Source organism: Haliotis rufescens, unplaced genomic scaffold (assembly GCF_023055435.1).
Source record: "Haliotis rufescens isolate VD_foot unplaced genomic scaffold, xgHalRufe1.0.p SCAF_92, whole genome shotgun sequence".
NCBI classification, from domain to species: domain Eukaryota; kingdom Metazoa; phylum Mollusca; class Gastropoda; order Lepetellida; family Haliotidae; genus Haliotis; species Haliotis rufescens.
The window spans coordinates 144,377-157,627 of record NW_025964386.1 but is presented as its reverse complement, the minus strand read 5'-3'; the positions used below and the strand labels follow the sequence as shown (position 1 = coordinate 157,627).

Below are 13,251 nucleotides of genomic sequence, written 5' to 3'. Positions count from 1 at the left end.
GCTAACTACATAGGCTTCCAAATCCCCCTACAGCCGAGCACCTTGTATGCAAGTCCAAGCAGAAAAGTTTCCACTTGTTCCATGACACGGAGATAATCGTTGCTCAGATCAAACACCTCCATTAGATATGTACTTGGATCAAGTGTATTAGGTAGTTTTGAATATTTGAATACAACTGACATGATTATGTAAGACAAAGCACTATTTGGTGGCAGTTTCTCAAGTCCTAATGCCAGTTATGTGCCGATAACACAACCCATCGGATATTTTAATAAGAAAAAAGACCCAAACATGATAACACAATTTGATGCCAGATACCAAACCTCCATCAGTAATACTCAAGTAGGAAATTAATAAACCATCTTTTTATACTGAAAGTTCTTTACAAAAGCAAATGTTCACAATACCATGCAGTTAGAATGCGCAAAACTTTTCATGAAGAAGTTCATTTTCGTAAACATTATGAAAACGCATATGACCATGATGACATTGGTCATTTTAACAATTTACTGAAGTCTGTCAGCTTGTGTGTAGTTCAACAAGTTCTCATAGGCTAATGATTCAACAAAACTATTCTTGCACTTTTAACACAAGGATCGTAAAGGGTAACAGAGACTTAACGCAAGCCCACTGGCCTGTGGCTAGTAAAATTTTCAAAGGGTTAGTTGAATACAAGAAGGCCACTAGATCTTCTGGCTATTCTTATCTTACAGATCATTTCTGTCAAATACTTTGATTGGTCAATTAGAGGTTTCAAATCATGATAACCACCTCTGATTGAAACAGCTAATTTTAAGTACACATATTTTAGAAAAGTTTGGTTCCAAATTTATAATTTAGCACAGCTCTACACTGAGATATATCGCCTAATTATTAGAGCTTATATTGCTATTACTTTGTCGCTATGTGGCTGAAATAATGCAGATGCGCATAACATTTACTATTACTGCAAACATCCCTGGTTAACATGGTTAACAGCTCACTACAGCGATAGAAACTAACAGTTTTAGTCTACTAGTCCTTATAATAACATATAGTGAACCCCACCAAATGGCCAATTTCTACTAGTCCTTATGATACCTTAACTATTGGGCAGTTTGGTAAGGACTATAGTGCCAATTTCTACCACTGCAGAATCCACTGCTTAATACTATTTTCCTAACACCCAGCACATGGCTGAAGCACTTGAAGCCATAGAAGGCTCTCCCAAGAGTCCCTTTCTAAGGCTCTTAAATGACCAGTACACACCTTTGTTGAACCAAATAGGGGTCACAGCTTAGATTGACACCGATGAACACAGGCAATTGTACTTCTGAGACAAGTTATACCGTCTGTGGTGACAATTATGCTCCAGTCAAGTGATTTATTCTGATGTCAATGGAAAATGTATGCATATTAAGTTCCTTGGAAAGCTTTGATATTCTAATCTGGCCACCTGTTGTGATTGGGTGACTGAATGTCACATGACCAAAAGTGTCCCATGATGTAATTAAGAGGTCAGGATTTATATGATACCTAGGTTAATATACATGCAATTCTAGATTTCATTTTTTTACCTTTTGTGATCCTATGTACAGACTCTATTTTGGGGGTCTATGTGACTTAATATTAAATACTAGTCAAAAAGTACATTATCATGTTTGTTGTTTGTTTGTTTGTTGTTTAACGTCGCACTCAGGCGTTTACAACTTCGGTGAGCACAGGTATGGTGCTGACAAACCTAGAAACTAATCGGGGTGAACTGGGATTCGAACCCACAATCATAGGTTTCTGGCATGCCCAAGGAACGCAACGCTGCACAGCGAATTGTGGCGCCTCAGACGACTGGGCCACCCGTGCCCCCTCAACAATATATAGAAAACTTGCATACTGTTAAGAGTGCTTAAAATTAAGTGGGGCTAAGAGTCCTTGAGGTTTGGGGCTATGTGTTTTTAATCTGGGGCTGGCCTAAATTTTCAGTCAATAACATAAGGGTTTATGACAATGACTGTCAAGCTTATTTCAACACTGAATAATTCCAAACATTGATCACAAAGGAGAACTGTATGATTGATCATATGCATTACAGGTATGGCAGACCTTACTTGTTGGGCAGTTTATTCAGTGATTGGGAACATTATCACTGAACACTACTATCCTGTCCAACTGTCAATAATAGTGGCCCTGGTTGATAAAGACTGTTAATTACTCCAGTTGTAACAAAGGATCTCACAGTCAACTACAAACAGGTAACTACACCTTGGTGTCATTAACGTCCATCACGATACAGACAGATGCTAGATTGCTACAAGTCTGTCCACAATGGTCCATTTGACCAATAATTCCAGAAATGTCCTCTCGTTAACCGTAAATGACACTTCCCATCATGCAATGGTCAATTCAAATGGAGATATTGGAAATATATGCTTATCAAGGGGTGAGTGTAATTACCACCAAGATAAGCATAGCAAGCACGTCGGGCGTAGGACCAAGGGTCCAGGCTTATCAATGCTTTATATGAGTTTGTCGTGAGCGAGGTGTATGAAAATGGTGGAATGTCCAGCCTGAGATTAGATGAAATGTGTGGCAGTTTATGGTGACCAGACAAAGATTAGCTCGTACCATCATCAATGTCAGACCTGAGATGGGATGAACCTCCACAATAAAACACTAGACAGCATGAATACCCATCTTGGTTGGAATGAGATTTGGGGCAGATTTGTGCCCGCAAACAGTTTCTCTGTAAACATATTTTATCACTGCAAATGTACATGTACGAAATATCACGATTTTATACCACACATTTGACCAGGAACAAAGCAAGAATGTCTACACATATAACACTTGTGCTTGTGTAATTATTTAGCATAAGTAAGTACTTTAACGTTTTATTGTCAAATAACAAACATCATTACTGGTCAAAGATTCCATGTGAAGATTTTTTGGGGGAATATATCATGTTTTATTCAAATTGTGGCATTTTGTCAACAAAGTCAACAATTGCATCATGTGCTGGCTCACAGCCAAACTTGAAAATGAGAAAAGATCAGGGAATATTAAAAAATGAAAATGAATACTAGTTCCCTATCACGTACATGTACCAGGGCAACGTGAAATTATATACAATTTTATCATATCTATGAGTCTTTACACAATATGAACAATCAGCTGATTATCTGATCCATATTATCTGACTCTTACAGCAAGCATTAGTTGTGTTTGTTTGTTATAGATTTTGTTTGTCTAACACCACACTCCGATATATTCAATGCATATGACAATGGCCTGTAAAACAATCGAGCATGGACAAGATGACATTTTGAGTAATGATTCCACACCATTAGACTGGACTCTGTCTACCTAAACTAGCAGACAGGCAGTCACGATTTGTCGTAGGCTGTAATTGGATGACACAAAACATAGCGTTCATTGGTCCTTGGTTTTGAAAACAATAAACAGACTACGTAAAGTTTGTTTGCGAAGTTAAGCTGCACTCGACAAAACTAACATTAGCAGAGCAGTTTGTTGAAATTATTTTCACTCAAAACAAACTTTAGAGGTGAGCTCATGTCTCCATGTTTATTTAGGTTTGTAATTAATAAATCCCTGGATTCTGGAAGCTAGGGCATATGTGTCCCCTTCAACCCTCACTAAATCTTTGATGTTGAGTAAAACTCAAAATACATCACATACACTAAAGCAGTGCACAGTTGTGAATTCTTCGAGATCTATGTTCTGTGGTATCATGCAGTCATTCTACATGTTCTATGCAAAACCAAATTAATGTTAACAACTTTGAAGGTTGACATGGTTAAGTAGGCCTACATTGCGTAAATATCGCTATAATTTACATTTAATACTAAATCAACATTCACAGCGTAAATTAATTTCATCTTTGGAAATCAAAATATCTGATTCTTACACATAGAATTCAATTACAAAAGCATCATGGGTATCTGTCATTTATGAAGACACCAATAACCATTCTGAAACATCGCCTGTAAACCTTAAAATCGTTACTGCAGTAAATACATTTTAGAGAGAAAAAACACACGAAAATACAGATTTTAGATTGTGTGGCATTTTCTACTATTTTGAGAGATCCATTTAACTATTCGTCGCAAAATTGGGTCACGTCATTGAGAATATGCATGGGAAAATAATGGTACGAATAATTTTGGCATTAGAAATAGATACAGTACAGTGATTTGGTAAATACAAATGAGAGTGACAATAAAGTTCTGCCATGACTGACACAAATTCGCGCACAACGTCGACATAAAAAGTAATGGGGTCAATATTTTGAAATTTGTTTTGAAACAGTTTGGTTCCACATAAACGAAATAACAATTATGAGAACAAATTGTTGTGTTCCATAGCAAATTATCATCAAGACAGCCGAGTTACAATGGCCAAGTTCGACGCACTGCAGAGCGTGTGTATATTACTCTCTCATCTTTTTGCATCATAGTGGAAAATTGATTTTCCTCTTATTTTCGCTATTTTTTATATCCAATGTGTAGCTTTATACAAAGGCATTCAAATCCATTTGACATTTCATTATATAGTTCAGATATCATGTTGAAGTTTGTTTGCTCACAGTTTACCTGAAGAGTTACCTAGATATAAAATTTGCATAATAAAAATAACTACATATGTAATCAGGATGTTACGCTTGCTCACTCACAACCAGGTGTGGTACAGATTCGTACCACTTTTTTTAAACGCCTTATGTTGACTAAATTACGTGAAGCTTGGGTCACGTACCAACAGTGGAACCAGCTTACCACGGCATGATCACACACTATCAACAAGTCAGCAAGCCTTACCACCCATCCACAGAGTCACCTCTTACAGCCAGCATAGGTTGATGGGGACCTATTCTAGCCTGGAATCTCCATGGGGTTACGACATGGGATCATTTTAAGCCGGACACCCCATGGGGTCTATACTCTTGGAATTATCATTGGTAAAACATAGTGGCCATAACCTTGAGAATGACTCTGACTTTTGAAACCAGATACGAATATGTCAAATGTGTAAAATAATCCCTCCACTCTACACCATACACCAGAGATACCTACACCATAAATCAGTTTGACAACAATAACCAAAGATTGAGAAATAATTCCAAAATGAGAGCCATATCTATATCAAACAAAGCAACTATTAAGTTTATACTATATCCTCTACCCTTATAAATATATTAATATAATTAAACAAAATAAAACATACTTTTGTATGTCATAAAACTGATCATACAGTTTACCATGAAAACATGACACTTTTTATGGATAACAACTTCTTTTATTCCTTATCCATAAAAAGTGTCATGTAGGCATGTTCTTCCAACTTCGAAATGCTGATCAAAGATTTCATACAATGTAACCAGTCAAGTGACAATATGGCAGACACAAACACTGCCCCAAAAAACTGAATCATGTGTTTCCTTTTAAACTCTTTCAATACCAATATTGCTGAGAGAGGCGTTAAACAACAAACCAACCAACCATCTAATTCAAGTCTATTAGAGATGAGTGAGTGACTGAGTGAGTGAGGGAGTGAGTATGGTTTTACGCCGCTTTTAGAAATATTCCAGCAATATCCGGGGATACACTAGAAATGGGCTTCACACATTGTACCCATGTCGGGAATCGAACCTGGGTCTTCGGCGCGACGAGCGAACGCCTTAACCACTGGGCTACCCAACCGCCCCCCTAATAGAGATGACATATTCCATACAACACAACATTTCATCAAAAACTGGTTCATAGCAGAGATCTGGAAATCGGTTTGTGCATCAGACTTGTCTGATTGTTACTGCTAAATGTCTGATTTGAAATAGTGCCAACCGGACATTATAAAATTTGGTCATGAACTTCATAGTAACACCATATATGGGAACTCTAAAATATGAAAGGGGAAGTTAAACAATTTAACCACACTTCATACAAAGTTTCATACTGAAGTATTATGGTAAAACAATTTATGAGTTATGCTACAGAAACAATCCTACCTTCTTTGTTTTGATACCTAACTATAAAAACATCTTTGATCCAATTCACCTAAAACAAACAATAATTCAAAAGGTCGGTCACCTGTAATGGCTTCTTACCACAAATTCCTAAATCCCTCTTATCAAACTACTACTTATTGAAGCTTAACGAACAAAGAACGATGTCGGCCTGATCACATGGCTGAAGTCATCAGCTGTGGACATTCCTGGTATATTGAATGATATACCAATTTGTCTTCTCACACTTAATAACAGTAATCTCGCTAATCTCAATATCATGTGTTTGTTGATGTTAAGACAGAAAGCTGTTCCACAAGGTCAAGTCACCCATTCCTGTTCATTTCCTCCCCACCAGGGGGTGCTGGTAACTAAAGATGTGCGGATTATAGTCTAAGTGTCAACGATTTACCGTGTGAAAGGTGGAGGGATAGTTTCTAGGGGGGGATTTCTGTCAGTGTCTTTGTCCGGGGCTTTGGGATTAACATAATATCATTTGTTCCGTATAATCAGAAGACACTGGGCCCTGTTTCAACAAAATGATCTCTGTGATTGTACAAAACAAGCTTAGCGCTATGACTTTCGTAAGTCTATGTTAAGGTATGGGAGTTACGATTACCTTGGCGCTAAGATCATTTTGTACAACAGCACCCTGAACATTTTCACACAGTGATCTCTATGATGGTCATACATGTACCACATAACTCTCTCACAAAGTGATCTCTGCAACAACCATAAACCGTAACTCTATGGGAGTTATGACTGTCATATTACGAAGATCGGTTTGTGAACTATAGAGCTACAAGTTTTTTTCTATCATCATAAGCAGCGTTAGAAATTGGCACTAGTCCTGTAGTCCTTACCAAACTGCCCAATAGTAAAGGTATCATAAGGACTAGTAGAAATTGGCCCATTTTAAGGGTTTTGCTATATGTTATCATTATAAGGACTAGTGGACAAAAACTGTTAGTTTCTAACCCTGATAAGCTTGTATCATTTGCAAAAATAAGTCTTGTTGCTCTCAGTTCTCTAGAGTTAGTGAATGTTATACAATGCCACAATATTCCTGTTATAACATGACAAATTGTAAATACTCAAGTCTCACCAAGGGAAACCAGTGGTCGACAGCTCATAGAAACATTTGACAGCAGTGGCCTTTTCTTCATGTTTCTTACCCAGAATCCACACAGCTTACAGAGTGAGTTTACTTTAATCAATGTTAGAAAATATGGGGTAAAGGGGTCCTTGATCAAATTCTTTCACATTTACCATCAAGTTATTCTGAGGACTCCTTGACTTGACTTTACTTTCATTCTTAATTTTGAACACTGTTGATGCTAGGTACAAACAACAAAATCCCTGAAAAGTTATCTCCCCTGGAAATTTTAAAGAATTCAAAGCACTTTTGATGATTACGTGAGAGTGGGATTTTGCACTGCTTTTAGCTATATTGCAGACGCAGAACTCCAAACATCAAAGTGGGCTTCACGACTTCAAATCTCGTGTGGATTCAAGGTCAGGTCGTCAGCATAACACATTAACCACTGGACTACCCCATCAGTCTCAACAACTTGCAGACCCTACATGGCTAAATATGGACCTAACTTAAATGATTGCAGCTGTATAGTTCAACTAAAGGAATAAATTCAATTGATTAAAAATACCCATCAATCAAAAAAAGGTATTTGCCGGAAGTGTAAAAATGAAATAGATAGGTCCTCAAAACACTTTGACAAGATGTATTCCATTATATAAAGATGCGGGGGGAATATTCATTTTGGCTAATTCTGTAAATTGAAAGGAGTGTTTCATGCTCTTGGCAAAGATCGGGTTGCAGAATTGAAGACATATTTTTTTTCAGCTTTCATACAGTTAATGTCAGTTATACAGTTGAGTTGTGTTTAACGCTGCTTTTAACAGTATTCCAGTCATATTAATGTGGGAGGAAAGCCCGAAGTGATGCAGGTGCTGACAAACCTAGAAACATAATCGGGGCGAACCGGGATTCGAACCCACAATCAAAGGTTTCTGGCGGGCCCAAGGGACGCAACTTTTTCAGCTTTCAATTTTTTTGCCTTCATCTTGAGCATTATTCAAGCTGTATGACGTAAGTCTGCAAATAGTTGACACTGGACTCTGTTCCACATAGCCATGATAGCACTGAGACTATCGGAATGAAATTCTATGTGAATTGTATGGGAATTATGACAATAGTACTAAGATCACTTTGTGAAACTGGCCCCGACACAGACAAACCGCAACAATCCAAGCCATCTGGGTGTGATTGTAACCACCAAATTTCTCTAGAGCATATCATCATGATATTTACTATTATTTATGAAAATTCTTTTTTAAACAACTTTTCTTTCTTTTTTTCAAACACTTGCCTGTGAAAAGTTCCCGTAACTGATTTTGTTAAATAATAATTTAATTAAATGAAACTTTTCAATTTTAGAGAGCATGCACCTTGCTTGGCTATTAATGTATTATTTAATGAAACTGATAATTTGTATTCTTTGATTATTAAATTTCATACTACTATTTTGTCACAACACAAGGTCAATTTCACTTTTTTCAGAATTTTTTAAAACATCTTATGATTACGTAGACCTTACCATGCCTACAGACCTAAATCTTGATTGAATAACTGATATAGTAGAAAATCTTAACTATATTATTTGTTAATGTTTTAAGTTAGTGTCTTCATTAACATCGTACTGTAGTCTCATTTTTCTACTTCAGCTAAAAGAAATCCATTTGAAAACACACCTTTATCAAAAGATTTTATCATTCATATATTTAAGTGAGATCTTTTTAACAAGTATTGGTGCAACATTACAAAAGGCAACGATAAATATGTATCTGAATATACTGGCCACAATATGTATATTCATAATCTAGAATAACAATACAAAACCCATGAACTGAAACAATGATGACGGACTTAGTCCATTTAAAAAAAACCCAGGAAAACCAAAATGATCAGCTGATTTGTAAGATGTTCATGGTTTTTCAAGCACACATAAAAACACATAAAGATATAGGGTTATTCTTAAGGTAAACATGTAGTTTGTTTCATCAAATATTGCGATACAGGCCTGTGTCAGGCCTGTGTCAGGCCTGTGTGTACGGTGTATCGTAGGCCGTGTATCGTAGTGCATCAGAGTTTGGGTGTATTGTTTCAACCTTCTTACCAAAATGCTACTAGTGTATTTATGCTTGAATTACTTTTACAAAACTAAACATGCCTCATCATAAAAGTTCAGTCCTGAATCACCTTTTTTTCTAGTTATGTATGTTAAAACTAATTATTTTGTGAATACATGTACTTAGATATTTTTTTTTTTATACAACTTCATAAACTGATATACTCTGTACCTTTGAAAATCGTTTTAAGTATCCCTACACCAGTACCGCCTTGAATACAAAGTATTTTTTTATCCTTGACAAGGGTATATTTTTCATTTTACCATGTGGAATATATATTTGCAGCAACTATTCTTGTTTATACTCAATAACACAAACACTAAAGATACAATCTTCTGGTTGAGAGATTATCCAAAATTTGTTCACTCAAGGGAAAATTCACTCTGGTGTGTTATTGTGTGTTTCAGCTGATGTGTGCTACAAAGATCACACTGTGGATGATAAGAATTTTAGTTTTCATTCAATTTCACTAAAAAGGTGAAAACCAATTCAGCTTCACAACACAGTGAAAGTAGAACCCTCGGTCACTCACTGGGAATATTTCATTTGGTTTAAGAAGTCAACGTTTTAAACTATCAGCGTACACAATAACATAGAAATTATGAAAATATCAAATACTTTCCAAATTATCCACTTATGATTTCTGTATTTTGAACCAAGATCACAGAATGATTATAGCTTTTCAGATAAAAATAAAAGGGAATTTGTTTTATAGAAATATGATTTTTAGAACATTTACACAAGTGTGGGGGCTTCAAGAGACTATAGGGGATAATTTAAAGTCTCAAGACACGCAAGAGTCTCAACAGTACACAGAAATGATTTTCACAATTGATAATACAATTGATAATACAATTGTCTGAACTCTTTCATGCAGGAATTTATTAAACCTTCTGTTGCAATAGAAATGTTTCACATTTATCATTACCAACATAACAATAATTTAATACCGTGAAATTATTGAAATACCACAGAATTATCAATTATCACTCTGGACTGAACAGTCAGATTAATGATGAATTTGTATACTATATTAGACCTTTCAATGTAAAACATTTAGTTAAAAACAAACCTCTAAAAAATAACATCTATCATCATGATAAAACATAAATCTAGTTAGTTTAACCCATGACGGCAATCTTTTAAATTTCATGTGAGTTATGTGAACAGCTGCGGCGAGATATACTGCTTTGTGTAAAGCTTTATATATTATATACAAGTACCTAGTTCCTACAACTTCATATTTATATTTTTAAGACAATTATATTATTAACATCTCTGTTCTCATTAGAGTTTACCAGTCTTCAATGACAATTCATAGAGATCACATAACATCTAAAATACCAGTTTAAGTGGACGTCTTTATGATATATTATCAAACAATTTAGAAATTGCTAAGTCATGTTATTTCTTGGATGAAAATAGTTCAATAAATCTGAAGGTCATGAATCATTCTCCCACTGTAACATTTCATGGGGAAACCAATATTTGTTCTTAATTGTAACCACAAAACACATCCAACATTTTTCTAAAGCAAACAATAACACACCTATTCTCATTGTAGGCCTACAAACATTCACCTACAATACACATGTAGTACGTATGCACCTGCCAAAATACCTATACAAATTCACAAAACAATTACCGTAAACTCAGAGATCACAGAGTTGCGATCAATATTATGAGAAAATTACCTTTATTTCACTTGAAATTATTTTTAATTTGTGTACTCACTTCTAAGATTTCTTCCTTCAGAATCAGGAGTTCCTCTGTCATACAAGTCCCCAGGCTCAGACTGGTTTTCGGAGTTTGTGTCGCAGCCAGCAGAACTTATACTCGAGGGGCGCTCTTCCTTCACAATAAATGGTGTGGTGTCCCTTATGCTTGTCGAGTCCGGGTTCGACTCACTAAAATTCGGATCACAATTTTCGCTGCTACTATAGTGACATCCGGAATCGTCCAATTTAGCCTTCTTGGCTGGTGTAAATGCAGACTGGTAGTTCTCGACCCCCTCGGAACTGTTTGGCCCCAGGGGGCGAAATGCTCCCCCTCCCCCGGGGCTTATGAGGCCCACACCCCTGTCCAAGTTGGATCTGACGAAGGGAGGGAGGGGGGCATAGATGGGTGGGGAAAATGGATCCCCTGGTCTGTACATTGTAAATGCTGTGGTATTGAAAGGTGTCGGCATATCCTTGTCCATTCCTTGTCCTTGGAATGGATGGGACGATGGCATTCGGGCCGCTTCGTGTCCCTCTGCAGTTGACGCTAACACCATGAGCGCTGGAGATGTCAACGGATTCGGCACAAATGATGTGTTTTCCATCCCTGCGTTTCCTGGTTGAGGGGTAAAGAACGGTTTAGGCCACAAGTTAAAACGAAACATGGCGAAATCGGTCAAATTACTCATGGCAAGTGTGCAATATCAAAACAGTTTTCTCAGATTTTTCTGAGTAAATATTTGACAATACAAAACTACTGGGATGACACTGTTGTCACAGCTATGCTATCCACTAGTCACATCAGCTGTTGTCAAATAATCGTAAAAAGTCCAAGAGCTACATCCTACTGTGGCTTGTCGGAGAGCTGAACATGTGTCTGTCACCCTACAGTTCACTTTACACACTGACTGATCAGTCCCGTCCCTGCACTTACACTACAACTCATTTGACACAATGAATGGGCTTCCATATATGGGAACCCCCGTGACGTCACACTCTACCAATCACTTTGGAATACACAGTGAAAATAACACAAGTGTTAGACAACGAAAGGGTAGTTAAATATGAGAAATAATGGCCAACCATAAATCTACTTTGATTAGGTTGCTAACTTGACACCCATTGATTTGACAAATAGAAGGATGAAAGCGGATGAGCGCGGATTCGTTTTACTCCTGTTTGTAAACAATCCAGCGCGCTCAGTTGGCTTGCTCTATGACCTATAATTACTCGACGAAAATTGCAAGTTTAAGCCAACAAAACAGGAAAATAATTGAATATTCAGAAGGATAAAAGGTGGACTCGATAAGTGATTGGCATATAATCATGTATTTTAGATCGATGACAATGAATATTGACAGATAGATATTGGGTATACCTACTCGATACTCCCAACTTCTAGTGGTCGCCCGGCCTCGTTTTCGATACGGGGATGTCCTCGCAGGCATTATGGGAAGGGAGGGATTCCCCGACCCATATTCACTTCCGTATTTGATAGCAGACGAATCTCTGTGGGCTGAACGGTGTTTGTAAAACACCTTGGAACGGGAAACGTTGCAATTGTTGTGGTTACTTGTTTCTCAATATGTTAAAAGACTGATATTTGTGAAATATTTAAACTGTAGATCAATGTTAGCGTTTCCACAATATTTACAAATTTAAGATCGATCTAGAATCTATCATATTTTTGTCTCGTTTGCATCTCTCCGTAATACCAACGTTAAAATGAAATTGTATATTCATCTAGATGTGAGTAAGTGAAAATAGCAACCATATACAATTACCTGGCGTATGTTTCATCCTTGAGACGAAGACACGTACGGTAATTAAATTGCGAATTTAGTTTTTTACGTTTCCTGTTAACAGCCATTAATATATTGCATTCAGTTCAGTCATTTCTTTGGCAGAGCTAGATATTTTGGAGCTAAAATACTGTGTTCAGTGTAGAGCTAGGTTATCGGTTCTTTCATCGCGCTAAATTATACTGGGAACCGAACGCGCTTTCTCGTGGCTGTGTCTCTCATGAAAATATCAACTTTGTCAGGTCATTCAATGAGACATGAATTTTAACGTGTTATTTGACAGGTAAATACAGATAGCTCAACATATTATACCGTAACAGATGATAGTTATGTAGACTTGTAAAGCATCACTTAGACTAACATATAGTTCCAGGAAAAAAGTCATTTTATAAATAATAATGTATATCAACAAAATAAAAATCCAAATGGAACCCAGAACAAAGGTAAATTAGACTTGCCAAATCATTCTAGACTTTTACTTGGATTCAATTTTTCATTTTTATCCTAAGACAGACTATGCATCACTGTTAAC

The 13,251-nt window shown here is 36.7% G+C and overlaps 1 protein-coding gene across 3 annotated transcripts in view; it reads right to left on the bottom strand.

The window, feature by feature from the left end:
* LOC124135632 (E3 ubiquitin-protein ligase Rnf220-like) overlaps window positions 1-12,346 on the bottom strand; it is a 51,556-nt gene extending 39,210 nt beyond the window's left edge. The window contains exons 1-2 of one of the 3 annotated variants that reach the window (XM_046501055.2): window positions 12,300-12,346; window positions 10,934-11,533 (exon numbers count right to left, since the gene is read on the bottom strand). In XM_046501055.2, the coding sequence (XP_046357011.1) occupies window positions 10,934-11,522 (589 nt within the window). In that variant the 5' untranslated portion in view covers window positions 11,523-11,533; window positions 12,300-12,346. Of the gene's footprint in view, window positions 1-10,933; window positions 11,865-12,299 lie in introns of those variants that run through there. The other 2 variants (XM_046501053.2, XM_046501054.2) reach the window with 2 other exon arrangements.
* Window positions 12,347-13,251: the final 905 nt, after the last annotated feature.